Source organism: Squalius cephalus (genome assembly GCF_949319135.1).
Source record: "Squalius cephalus genome assembly, chromosome: 3".
Classification (NCBI taxonomy): domain Eukaryota; kingdom Metazoa; phylum Chordata; class Actinopteri; order Cypriniformes; family Leuciscidae; genus Squalius; species Squalius cephalus.
This window is the reverse complement of record NC_137124.1, coordinates 23,821,455-23,834,933: the sequence shown is the minus strand read 5'-3', so window position 1 is coordinate 23,834,933 and position 13,479 is coordinate 23,821,455. Positions and strand designations below refer to the sequence as shown.

Here is a 13,479-nt window from a genome sequence, read left to right as displayed (position 1 = left end):
TAACTGCACAATTACTAGACATGTTTTCCTTGGATATTATAGGCCAAATTGCAAGCCCAATATGTGGAAAAATAAAAAAGAATTGAGATGCTTCCAACTGTTGCTCTTGCATTCTTGTGGCTCAGTGACTCACCTGAATGAAGGGCTAATTAAGTATGCGGGCCCCATTGTCTCCTCAGGTGTGAACCACTACATATACATGACCGTTGACGCCCACTCCGCATATGGCCTTTCCAAACAGAAAGTGCTTTGCAAAATTCAAATCAATGTATTGTGTTATGTGAATGATAAGGCAGGGTGATTTTCACTTCATTTTGAAGAAAAAACACTAGGCGATGACATCTTTTAGACAAAAGTCTTATTGGCACATATTTAGAATGTGTTTTATGGCCTTATTTCAGAAACTTTAGTTTTTAGTTTTTTCAATAACCACGCATAAACATTATTCTCTCAAAAATGCAGACATGTACATTCTTGTTGCTCACATTTCATGGTAGCCCTGTTTGTGCTAAATGGTGTGTAATTTTTTTTTGCCATTAATATGTTTATAAGCAACTGAAAAAAGCAAAAATGTCAGGGCATGTCAGAACATCTCAAGGACCCCAAAAACACCTTAGACCCCAGAGGGTTAAGTGGTAAACCATTAAACCACTACTAAACAGACAACAGAAATCAACTAAACATCCAGCATTAATATTAGAATGCACACACACACACAAAAAAACAGAATACACAGCAAATTTTGAGTGAAGAAAGAAAGGACCAAGTGGTGTAGTTACCACATCTACTAGCAGGAGTTAATGGGGCCATGATGAACAGCCAACACTTTACAGTGATACCGTTGATCAGAATCACAGAGCACTCTGCGTATAATACGTGAACAACAGCAATATGTTTTACATTTCAATCACTTTCAGTAAAAGTATATCACCATTCCATTTAATGGTTAATTGAGGGTTAAATCTGAGAGACAAGCCCCAACCCTAACCAAAACTCTCCCAGTCAACATGCAGCAAGTCAGCTTCTGGTCAGGACAAAAATACATTAATGAAAGCCTTGTAAACTATAAACAATCAGACAATTATTCTAAGAAAAATAAACTCATGATAGGCTACTACTGCAGCAACTTTGTCCTATTAACTGAGTGTACAGGTATCAATAGGGTTCCATATGCTATGAGACTTCTGAGGGCACATTCATTTAGAGACTAAAGCAGATGGTAACTGAATGACCTGTGTGATATTTTACATTAAATGTAGCTAAATTATTGAAATGTACCAAGAGTGACAGGAAATATACACTACCGTTCAAAAGTGTGTGGTCGATATTTAAAAAAATATATATATATTGCGAAATATTATAACAATTTAAAATACAAAGCAGAATATTCAGCAGCCCTTACTTCAGTGTCACATAATCCGTCAGAAACATTCTAATACGTTGACTATATTCTAAATATAAAAACCTTACTGTGGGAAGTTGTACTTCCAGTGTAGTCTTTAAGCAAATACCACTGACTTTCACATATATCACTTTCACAGTATAACATCACATCACACTACAACAGCAGAAACACACAACAGCAGAAACACACAACAGCAGAAACGTCCTGTGGGCTGGAAAGTGAGTAAACATACAATGATGTCACGATCACTCATGTCATCTCTAGAACTAAGATGAGCAAAAAAACATGCTCCTGGGGCAAAGCCGTTGTAAAGTAATCTACTTCCATAATGATCTGACTAACAAGGTGTGGAGTTACACTGAGATAATGGATGGCATAAACCCCCTGATGTGGCCATTTGCCCAGGGCACCAAACTCCAATCTAAGCTGTGTGAGAAATGTTGGTCAATACCACATGCAGAGAGGAAACTCTATTAAAAACACTGCAGTTCACACACTTACAGCCTGTGCTTGCCTCACATACACACTTTACCAGCGCATGAATGAACAGGAGATTGAAGAGAGCCAGAAAGTAGGGGGTGGAGATTAAGTGAGGAGTAAGGAAATCTCCACAGACAACCGAAGAGCTCCATTCAAAAGTGTTTTGAGCAACATTTCAGTTGTCCCTTCAATTAGAGTGGCCTCTCATGAAAACATCTCTTATTGTACAGTTGCAGTCTGTTAAGCCTTGACAAGTCTTCAAAGATTAAAGAACAAAAACTTTCTGTGCACAGATAATGTACCACATATCAGTCAAATGCTCCTGATTTAATCACCACAATGCTCCTCTAAACTCCTACCTCTCCATGACTATATCCGTTTTCCTGCTCGGCTAAGACGCCGGTGGTCCCATGACCGGAGCACGGAGCGGCGGCAGTCATCCTTTTCTCTCTCTCTCCCAGACTGACAAAGTAACTGAGAGAGAAGCCAGTGGCGCCCACTCCCCTCCTCTCCCCACCTCCCTGCTATTCACAGGCAAATGCAAGTCTAAATACCAGATGGGTCTGCCCCAGCAACTTCACTAGAGGGGCGGAGGGGGTAGAGGGCAGAGAGGGAAGGGGGGATGGGACAGGAGGGTGTCTGTCAACAAAACTACAAAGCTCCTCACCAGAAAGGGCAAAGGAAAGACGGCAGAGCGATTGCTGAAACTTGGCATGCTGGTGCTAACTAGACCTTGTGAACCCATATGCAGGCGGAGTGAGAAATCCAAAACATTGATGGGAAATTTGGAAGGGTAAATGAGGCCTAGCTGATGACTTATAAACACACAGATACACACATGTATGATGTGACTGCAGGAAATGGTGTATTATGACATAATATAATCATGTGAGTTCTGACTGGGTCAAAACTATATGCGTGTTACCGATTCTGAATTTATAACGCTTGTGTGGTTGAGTAAGTTGTAATCTTGATCAATATTCAGCTAGAGTTGGATTAGAGGAAAAACAGCAGCAGAAGGCATGTGGGAAAGAATTAATTCCTTGGAGACATTGAAGTATCAATAACCTGATCAATAACCAACCGCTCACAGTATGTTGTACACATACACACACATTCTTCCAATACAACAACTGCTGTTTGTGTCACTGCTGGATTTGCTTAAATGATAAATTATACTCTCTTGAAATATAATTATAGTATATAATTACATTTCAAGTAATTTTTTAATGAAGATAAAATATATTTCCTTCATGTGCAAAAAGAAAGCGCCAGCATATTTTGCTTAAAGAATATTTTTTTTTGTTTTTCATTCTAGTTAATTTATTGTAAAAAAATAATATATTATTACATTTGTAAAGTATTGCATAGTATGAATACATCATAGTATACATATTTGCTGAAATAACTTATGCTGAATACAATCAGAATAAAAAGAGTTATCAGAATATATGTTATCTTTTTAACTAAAACTATTAAAAATTGTTTTTGGTAATTGAAATAAAATAATATTAAATATTACATGAAAAACAAACAAACTTAAAAATGCTACATGAACTACTAACTAAAATAAAACAAGTTTAAGTACTAAAATTAATCAAACTAAAAACGAGAAAAAAAATTACGCTAAATAGAAACATTAAAAAACTAATAGAAATGTCAAACACAAAACCCAAAATTACTAAAACAGAAACATTTAGATGAAAACATTTTTGGGATGAAATGTGACTTGGACATGTCTTTGTTAGATTCACAAATTTACATTCACTGTGAGAGGGCATAAACATGCTCATCCTCTCTGAGCAGAAGCCTGCAGTGCAGTAACACAGCTCTTTAGTGAAAAGCCTGTGGTTTAAGTATTGTCATTATAATAACAACATGGAGGTGCCATTTCCTTTGACTTGCAATGTCTGACTGTATGTGTTTAGGCTTAAAACCATGTAAAACAAAAGAGGAAATGACTTTCCTCGTAACATTACAGAGATTGCATTTCCAAACACCTAAATGAGGGTTTGAATGAATTGAAAATATAATGCAGGGGGCAAATGAAATCTTTTCTGACAATAAACTAGTCCCATTGCATAGATGAGCATTACAGGTCAATACATCCTGTGAGACTGTGACTTTTCCCTCATCCTTCCATCAAACACAATCTCAGTGATTCCTCACTCTCTGCACTCTTACACACGAAGACCATCTGGAGCAGGAAGGACTCGGTCTCACACACTGGGCTGTACTGTCTGCTGTGCCTCAGGCTGCATCACTGGGCTGATGCTCACAGCTCTGCTGTCACTTTCTGCACTGCTGGCAGCTGTGATTGCCTGCAGGGCTCTGATCCAGACAATACATTGTCAATATTATGTTTGTCACCCAAAGTGTGTCAGTGAGCTTATACAGCGGCCAGTAAGGTCAGAGTAAATTCATTCATTTAACACGCTTACTGACTGAATGTTTATTTTGAAGGGAAACCTTTTAGGTCACACGGAAGTGAAAACACTATAATTCTACAGGATACTTTCTTTGGTTGAACTTCTTGCTGATTTAGAAAAAACGTGTGGTGTACAAAAAGTGCGGTTAAATTTCAAATTAAAGCTGTTCTTTTGAATCTTGAAAAAATTGTATCACGCTTTCTACAAAAATATTAAGCAGAACAGCTTTCAACACTGATAATTAGAAGAAATGTTTCTTGAGCACCAAATCAGCATATTAGAATGATTTTTGAAGGATCATGTGACACTGAAGACTGGAGTAATGACATCACAGGAATAAATCACATTTATGAAAAAAGATATTAATATAGAAACATTTAAAAATCTTACCGACCCCAAACTTTTGAACGGAAGTGTATATTTTACAGCAAAGCTAGATTAACATTAACTACAGAAACGTTTTATATTTACTATAGATATATCCATGACTTTTTATGATTTTCTATTTTTCCATGATTTTTCCTTGGATGAAAATCACAATATTATAAAAACATGATTATTTTCAGGTCTTCTACGACATTAGAAATATACATACAAGTACATATATACATACAAACAGTGGTGGCCAAAATTATTAGAACGGTAAGATTTTTTAATGTTTTAAAAGAAGTCTCTTCTGCTCACCAAGGCTTCATTTTTTTGATCCAAAATACAGCAAAAACAGTAATATTGTGAAATATTTTTACAATTTAAAATAACTGTTTTCTATTTGAATATTTTGTAACATTATCACTACCGTTCAAAAGTTTGGGGTCAGTAAGCTTTTTTTGTTTGTTTTTTTGGAAATTAAATTAATTAATTTTAAATTAAATTAAATTTTATTCAGCAAGGATGCATTCAATTGATCAAAAGTGACAGTATAGACATTTATTATTTAACTTTCTATTCATCAAAGAATCCTGAAAAGAAATATTTCACAATATTACTGTTTTTGCTGTCATATTTTGGATGAAATAAATGAAGCCTTAGTGAGCAGAAGAGACTTCTTTTAAAACATTAAAAATCTTACCATTCTAATAATTTCTGCCACCACTGTACATGCATACATACATAAATTCATGGTGTCCTGTTGTACTATGAATAGAATCTCGTGTCCTCGTGTTCAACCTCAGCTGTCATAGCACAAATGACGTGTTTGATGACCACAATCCACATTGGCCAGTTCATCAGCCGTGCTTGGACCGGTTGCTAGGCAATGCACTCAAACAGTGACTTTCTAAATCTGGGATGAGCTGGTCTGTCATTGAAGACAAATCAAGCACTGGAGTCCAGCATGTGGTCACTCACAACGCACAAAAAACAAACAAGACAGAGGTTCTGTACTGTCTCAATCACACACAGACACACACGGATACAATGCTCACACAAGACTAATACACATCTGTACACTGTTATACACTGACTACACAACCATCAGTGTTGAGACTAATCAAAAGCATGAAAATTCATGCATAGGAATGGGTGTGAAAGGACAGGTGGTTTGAATAAGCATTCATGTACGCCAGTCAGATGACACCAGTGATTTCCACAAGTGTCATCGCGCACCTTAACACAACGACACAAAGACTCTATCTGCAGTGCTGAATACTGAAAAGGATAAATGTGTGATATGTCAGAGACTGATCTAGGAACAGGCAGTTGTATGTAAATGAAGCCAGCTTTTGATTAATACACAATCAAAAGCTTTTATTATTACACACATATACAGACAACTTTTGTCAATATGCCAACAGACGGCAGGAGAGAGCCTGGATGAGTTCACCATGCCAACAGGGCAAGGCCTCTGGATGTATGGATGATCTGATGAGTCAGGAAAGAGCACTATGATTATGCTAATGATAAAATCTGATAGCGGTCAGCCAACAAGACCATCTGTCCCTGCTGGGGCTCGGGGGGAAACACTGAAGACAGACCGAAGCGTTCAACACTCACTCAGTGCCACAGAGGAAAAACACAATGGTCTGATCACAAAGACAATCGTGTGTGTGTGTGTGTGTGTGTGTGTGTGTGTGTGTGTGTTTGTTTGCCTGACATCATTGCCAGTCAGGGATTTCCGTAATAGCTGGTGCTTTAGAAACACTGTATGCTTTTCAGAGGAACTCTTGTCTGATGGATATAGAAATACATGTACATGAAATTGTGTATATTTCAACACTATATCAAGACCTATAATTATATCTGTTTTAAGTTAAGTATCTGTTAATTCTAAAGTTTTGATCATTATTAAAGAAAACTGGAAAAAAATAAGAAAGATAGGACAGGATTTATTTGACTAAAAGTCTATCTGACTATAAGGGTTATCTCTTCTGACTAAAGGAAGATAACAGTTTTTGATCAGTGGCTGTTTCAACATCCAACCGAGGTCAATTAAACACCAGAAGACACGTTAAAACGACGCTGCGCAGACCGATCAGTGTATGACTGATGTCATACACTGACCGGTCTGCTCAGCGCCGCTTTAAGCCTGGAACACACCAAGCCGACGCCGAACTAGCGCTGATGAAAGCCGACTGTGTTGTTGCCTCACGTTGGGGTGAAAAGCTGCACTTGAACACACCGAGAGAACTACAGCCGACTGTCAGCTAGAATGCGTGTTCTTCATCTGTGTGTAAATGAGACAACTGTCTATTTCTGCAGATATATTCATCTATATTCATCATTCAAAAAGGGAAACGGACGCTCCCGGCTGCAGATACACAAACCATAAACAAAGCAGTGCGTGCTTACCGTTTTGAATATCAATCCTGCTAAACACTTTCTTTATTCCACTCCGCTCATGTTAATATTGAAATATTCGCCAAGGAACACTCAGGTAAGATGACGTAACATTAGAACAGCCTTCTATCTGTACCGTTCTGACTTTTTTGCTTGCTGTTTTGCTATTATTCTCGTTCACTGACTCTTCACTAAGCTGAACAGCCAATCAGAGTTCTCTCTCTCACAGACGGCCCGATGCCGATTCAACATGTCGAATTGGCCGGGAAAAAAACAGACGAGGACCAATTTCTCCCGACGGTGCGGAACCGTGTGGAACACACTGAGAAAACTTAGTTGGACGACGCACAAAAACTGCCCGACAGCCGACCGTCGGCTTGGTGTGTTCCAGGCTTTAAGTGTTCAATAAAATAGGGTTTCACAACCTGGGGGTCGTGACCCCCACCAGAGGTCGCCAGAGATACTTAGGGGTTCGAAAAGCCAACTTGATTATAGGGAAACTACATTTAGACTAAACTAATTTTGAAACTAACCAAAATTGGATCCAACAGAATGAAAGAACATGTCCTGCATGAACAATCCATGAAGCATATGACTCGAAAAAAGGGGTTTCCTAATTTTTTTTATTATAAAAAATACTGCAACAATACTAGAAAAATAAAGTTAGAGAACTTTAAGTGAAATAATACACTACAAAGACTATAACTGGTCGAACAAAAACCTACTGAAGGATGGACACAGCTAATGCACATCTAATCTGAATTGAACAGATTACATATTAATTGATTAATGTATCAAGGTAATTATTCTGAGCAATTGAAACACCTTATAATTAAAAAGCAGTACAAGTAAGCAATCTCCCATTATCCACCAAACCTATTTAAATATTTCAATCAAGTAAAGCCTCAAACAATCCATTACATAATATTAAAGGGATAGTTAATCCAAAAAGAAATTCTGTCATCATTTACTCACCCTCATGTCATTCCAAACCTGTATGACATTATTTATTTTGTGGAACACAAAAATGGTTTTAAAACTAAATGGGGTCCAAACGATATTGCACCTCATTTGTTTTTTATTGTATGAAGAAAAAACCCCACTGTTCTTCTATCGTGTTCCACAGTAAAAAGAAAATTATACAGGTTTGGAATGACGTGAGTGTAGAGACATTATGATAGAATTCTCATTCTGGGTAACTTATTCCTTTACTAAACCATTCAGAAATCAGATAACAGACAACGCTTCTAACATTTCTCAAAGTCTTCTAAAACTTCTCACAACGTTTCACTGTGTTGCACGCACTACAATACAGCTCAATACCAAATGAACATTTTATAAAGGGAGCCTTAGTAGTAAAAGTAAAAACAGAAATACAGAGAACAGTCAGGTGAGTTTACATCAAAAGCAACTACTGACCACTTACCTTGTCAAAGAACTCGTAGAGTCGGACAGTCTTGTCAATTTTATCCTTGGTGTCCTCCACTCGCTGGGAGAAATCATGTAGATGGACCCAGAATGAGCGTACTTTCACCTCGTATACCTGCAGCTCTGCAGAGGAGATGTCTTCCCACTTCTCCAAGCGCTTGAGGAGAGCTTCACCACTCTTACAGTGCTCCTGAACACACACACACACACACACACACACACACACACACACACACACACACACACACACACACACACACACACACACACACACACACAGTATTACATAGTGGAAAGGTATGAAAGCATAGGGTGCGACTGAGGTGACTACATTTAAACATTGACAAACGCTCTTGAAACTCATGTTTACACAATTAAGCAAATGTTTGACTCCTGCAGTAAAATATTATCTCTCGGTCCAAATAAAAATGTCATGAGGCATTTGTTGACAAAATATGAGGACAACCCCAACTCCAAATGCAGATGCTGTGGGGAAGGGTTAAAGTGCTGTGTAAAACATGTTTAATAAGAGTTGACATACATATGCAGCTGCGTAAAATTCTCTGAAGACAGTCTGTTTATGACGTAACTGCTCCAAGGAATCTTCCAGCTCACTCAGCGTCTGCAGACGAGACTCTCCCACCTCCTCTATCCACTGACTCACCTAAGAGACAACATATACATACAATCAATTAACCCTGCTACTTTCCAGCTTTAAGACCCGTTCACACCAAGAACGCCAATTATAATGACAACTATAACGATATTAGTGTCAACACCAATGCACGATAACATTCTGTTTATTATAAGCACGCACTTAAGTTATGTCATCTGCCGCATGAAACACTCAAGCTCTTTAAAGCAGGATGGATTCTGATCGGCTGTCAATGTTTTTATCGTTCATCAGTTAGAAAAAATATGTTCTGAATGCTATTTCAATGATATCGTTCCTCTGTATCATTATAGTTGTGTTGTGGACTTCTCTATTCTCATAGAATTAGAATGTTTAACTTTATAGTTATCATTATAGTTAATGTTTTTGTTGTGAATGGGCATTTACTCTGTTATTCGTAACATATTTTTGCTTCTTGTTCTCTGTGACAGTAGACTTTGGCAGTAGACTGAAACATGAGCACACAAACACATCAATCACACGTGTGTCATCTGATACAGATGCTATGGTGCTAGTTTACATTTTCTCATGATGTGCATGAATGTGTGTGTGTGCTTGGCTAATCTGTTTCAGCAACTTCCACTATATCCATGCCAACAGGATTTTCCCCCCTCTTTATGCCTGCTAGGCACAATCATCCATTAAGACTATCAGATGAATAAATCACCAAGGCAGTGTGTAGCTTAGTAAGGCTGTTTGTGAGTGAGTGAGTGTGTGCGTGTGTGTGTGTGTGTGTGTTTGCAGCACTTCAGTACAGTATTCACTATTTTTCAAGTGTAATAGGTAAACTCAAAACTAAGAATAAGCCTTGAAGACACAAACTGCCCAGATGTGTAGTGGAGTTCAAAAGTCTGAGACTATTCATGCAAATGCTTCCCTTTTGCAGTCTTTACTAATATAAAAATGTATTTCTTCAAGAAATTTGTCATTATCAGCAAAAACAATTTAAGTGAAAAGTTTAATTAAATTTACAGTAATTTCAGTATTTTTCAGTAGAACTCAGTCTCTCACTTGCATTAATGGTTTTATACTTTAATTTATTTAATGATGAATTTCCTTTCTAAATGTAAATTAATTTATTTTTCTATAAAAAACTTTTTATGTCACTTTTTCTTAGTTTAATAATAAAACTTTGTTTAGTTTCAGGTTTAAATTATGAGAAGTTGTCACATTAACATGACATAACATGGAATGTTTTAATTAAAGAGAAAACATATAGTACCATTTGCTAAGTCTCACACACAGCTGTTATTGTCATCTGTCATGAATCGAGTTCATAAAAGCAAGAGCAAAACCTTAGTCCTCACCTCTCTGAATCCCTCCTCCAGGGTCTTAAACTCCATAATGAATTCCAGTTCTTGTGTGCATTTGTTGGACAGCATCACCAGTCTGTGAACCAGCTCATCCACTTGGTTATACAGATGTCCTGCATTCTCGATGGCATCTCTAAAACACACACCAAGAAGATTTCCGTAGCATATTAAATTTAGTCTACATATTGTCTTGACTTTGTTTCTATTCCCTGAGAGAAACTCCAGGCATCTGAGCTGTGGAGAAAACACCGACTGCAGGACTCACATCTCATTGGCTGAGACAGTCTTATAGAATATATTGATTGGACGAGGCTTTGAATGTAATTGGATGTGCAAATTGTGATCTGGCAATAGGAGACAGGGTATGGAGAAGTGCTGGAGGGAGGGAGAGAGAGAGGGAGAGAAAGAGAGAGAGAGAGAGAGAGAGAGAGAGAGAGAGAGAGAGAGAGAGAGAGAGAGAGAGAGAGAGAGAGAGAGAGAGAGAGAGAGAGAGAGAGAGAGAGAGAGAGAGAGAAACCAGTGTGTGTGGACTGTATAAGAAAGAAAAAGAGCATACATGAGAGAAACGAAGTGAGTAATTGAATGTACTGTATACATGTGCATATAAGTATGTCAAGAAAATATTTATTTTAATGCATAATTGTGAGAAAATGTGAGTAATGGTGCATTTTTGTGTATCTGTATGTGAATGTCCAGTGCTGTGATACACAGTGACAGAGCACACTGTGCACAACAGAAGAGGTTGATGTCTACTGGATGACTTCATCACCGCTGTAGTTCACTTACACAATAATGTATTGTGCTCTAGTCAAACATTTATACAACATTTCCCCTCAATGATATGCCAACTAACTCAGCCAAAGAGTTATCCACTCTCTGATCCATACACAACATCAATGTCAATTTTAAAAACAATTTTTGAGGAGTGCTACATTCCCATTTTGACTGCCAAAAGACTTATCAAAGCATGCAAAGACTTATTAATGCAGACAGACATGTGGCACATGCATAACAACACAGCCAAAAAATTGTGCCCCCTGCTGTTTCATACACAGATGCAAACACATATTCACATGGGTTTAAAAGATTTTCAATAAAGTTACCTAGACTCTTTCCACTTGCTTGTTTTTGTTTCTGAGCTTGACAGCCCTATTCACTTACAATGTGAAATAGAGCTGTCACAGAGTTCTACAGTCACACAGGTTCAGAAAATGGCAACTGAATTTTAATTTGGCTCATATCCCTTTAAGGTATTGGTTGATTTAAGTTCAGTGTTGGAAAGAATGTGTGTGTTACACACAATGAGAGGCATGAGGGGCAAATCAGGGACCTCAGAATCAGTCCAAAACTCACCAATTATTCACGGCACACACCCAGAGCAAACACGTCTTATCACAGCACGCAGGGGATATCAAAGACATTCCAGCAAGAGAGAACAACAAAAGAGTGAGTGAGAGAGATAAGAGTCTAAGACGGATGTATGAAAAATCAGAAGCCTTCATTACCAGCTCAATGAAGCATTCAGACATAGTATTGTTGATTAATTGTGTTTGGTAGACAGAAGATGAATGAACTTGATTGTTTCTTTATATATATATATATATATATATATATATATATATATATATATATACACACACAGTATTGCTATAGAGATCTCTATATATACACTTGGTGTCTCTAATAATAATAAGATTAAGATTAATAATAATAACATTTAATTTATTAATATGTAGCTGGCTGTATTTTTATTAGTGATTTTTACTGACAATTATTTATATTTATGATTATTATTACACTGTTTTACAAGGACTATAGAAAAGAGATGAAAAGGAGATCCAAGTTCCTGTTTATGTACATGTGAAACAAAAATTGGCAAAGACCACCAGTGAGTAAAAGCACAATCATTCTATTCAGTAAAAAAGTAAGGGTCATAGTTCACCTTAAGGATCCAATGGAATTGTTAAAAAGACAGTCTTGAAAGATTATGTGTGAGGGAAGAAGTCAGTTTAATAAACACAGAAAAAAGAGCCGGATTCGTTCACTATTGTTGCGCACTTAAGACTCAGTCACACCTGTGAGATTGAGCCCTTTGTGTGTCTGTCAGCATCCAGGTGAAGTGCTTGTGTGGGAGCAGCTCAGACAGCTTAGGTTTCATTTTGGCATTTGCTAAGCAACAAATGAGCAACTTGCACAGCCTTTAAACTCTAATTTCACCTAATATGAAAGGCACAAAAGGGATGGAGATGACAAGGCGGACAATAAATCAGGCTACAGAACCAGAGAGGCTGGCTTAGAATCATATTCATTGCATATTCATTTATTAGATGAAGCCTTTGGAAAAAGCAAAAACCAAGCCATCAGTCTTAATGAGCAACCCACTGGGTCTTTATCACCGGAATCTGTCATAAACACCGGGCTCGAGTGTTTTTGTCTGAGCAGGAGGCTTTGAAATTGCTTTTGAGTAAGCCAGGACAGACATGCCACTGTGTTTTAACGCAAGTCAAACAGGAAGCAGCACTAGAGCCCTGCTGCATCCAAACCATACCATGTTATCAGAGACAGACACATGCGCATTTGGTGTCTGTTTAGCTCTGAGATTGTGTGTATGTTTCAGGATGAAATGACTGTGTGGAGATAAAGACATTTCTCTTGGCTCAGCTGTGGGAAATAACATTCACACTCCCTCAACCTCCAGCTGAACCCAGCCCTGATCATCAGAGGCCTGAACATGCTCTCCCACGCTCTTAACACCTTTTCTCTCTCTCTCTTTCATTATTCCTCTCTTGTCTGGCACTCTCAAACTGTCTTTACATCTTTCATAATTCTATAATTCAATTCTAAAACCTAGCGAGCTGCCTCGTTACTGAAATTAAACTTCATTAGTGGCTCATTTGTAATGTTCTACATGGGCAGGAACTCACATGAAGCGAACAGGAGATTCAACTCACAGCTGATTTCAATTTGTGCATTAAT

General features: G+C 37.7%; 1 protein-coding gene across 4 annotated transcripts in view; it reads right to left on the bottom strand.

Moving 5' to 3' along the window:
- Window positions 1-13,479, bottom strand: part of plekhg4 (pleckstrin homology domain containing, family G (with RhoGef domain) member 4) — a 91,895-nt gene that overhangs the window by 18,707 nt on the left and 59,709 nt on the right. For all 4 annotated transcript variants that reach the window (XM_079867006.1, XM_079867004.1, XM_079867005.1 and 1 more), the window contains exons 11-13: window positions 10,498-10,636; window positions 9,059-9,181; window positions 8,516-8,707 (exon numbers count right to left, since the gene is read on the bottom strand). In XM_079867006.1, coding sequence (XP_079723132.1) covers window positions 8,516-8,707; window positions 9,059-9,181; window positions 10,498-10,636 — 454 coding nt within the window. The remainder of the gene's footprint in view (window positions 1-8,515; window positions 8,708-9,058; window positions 9,182-10,497; window positions 10,637-13,479) is intronic.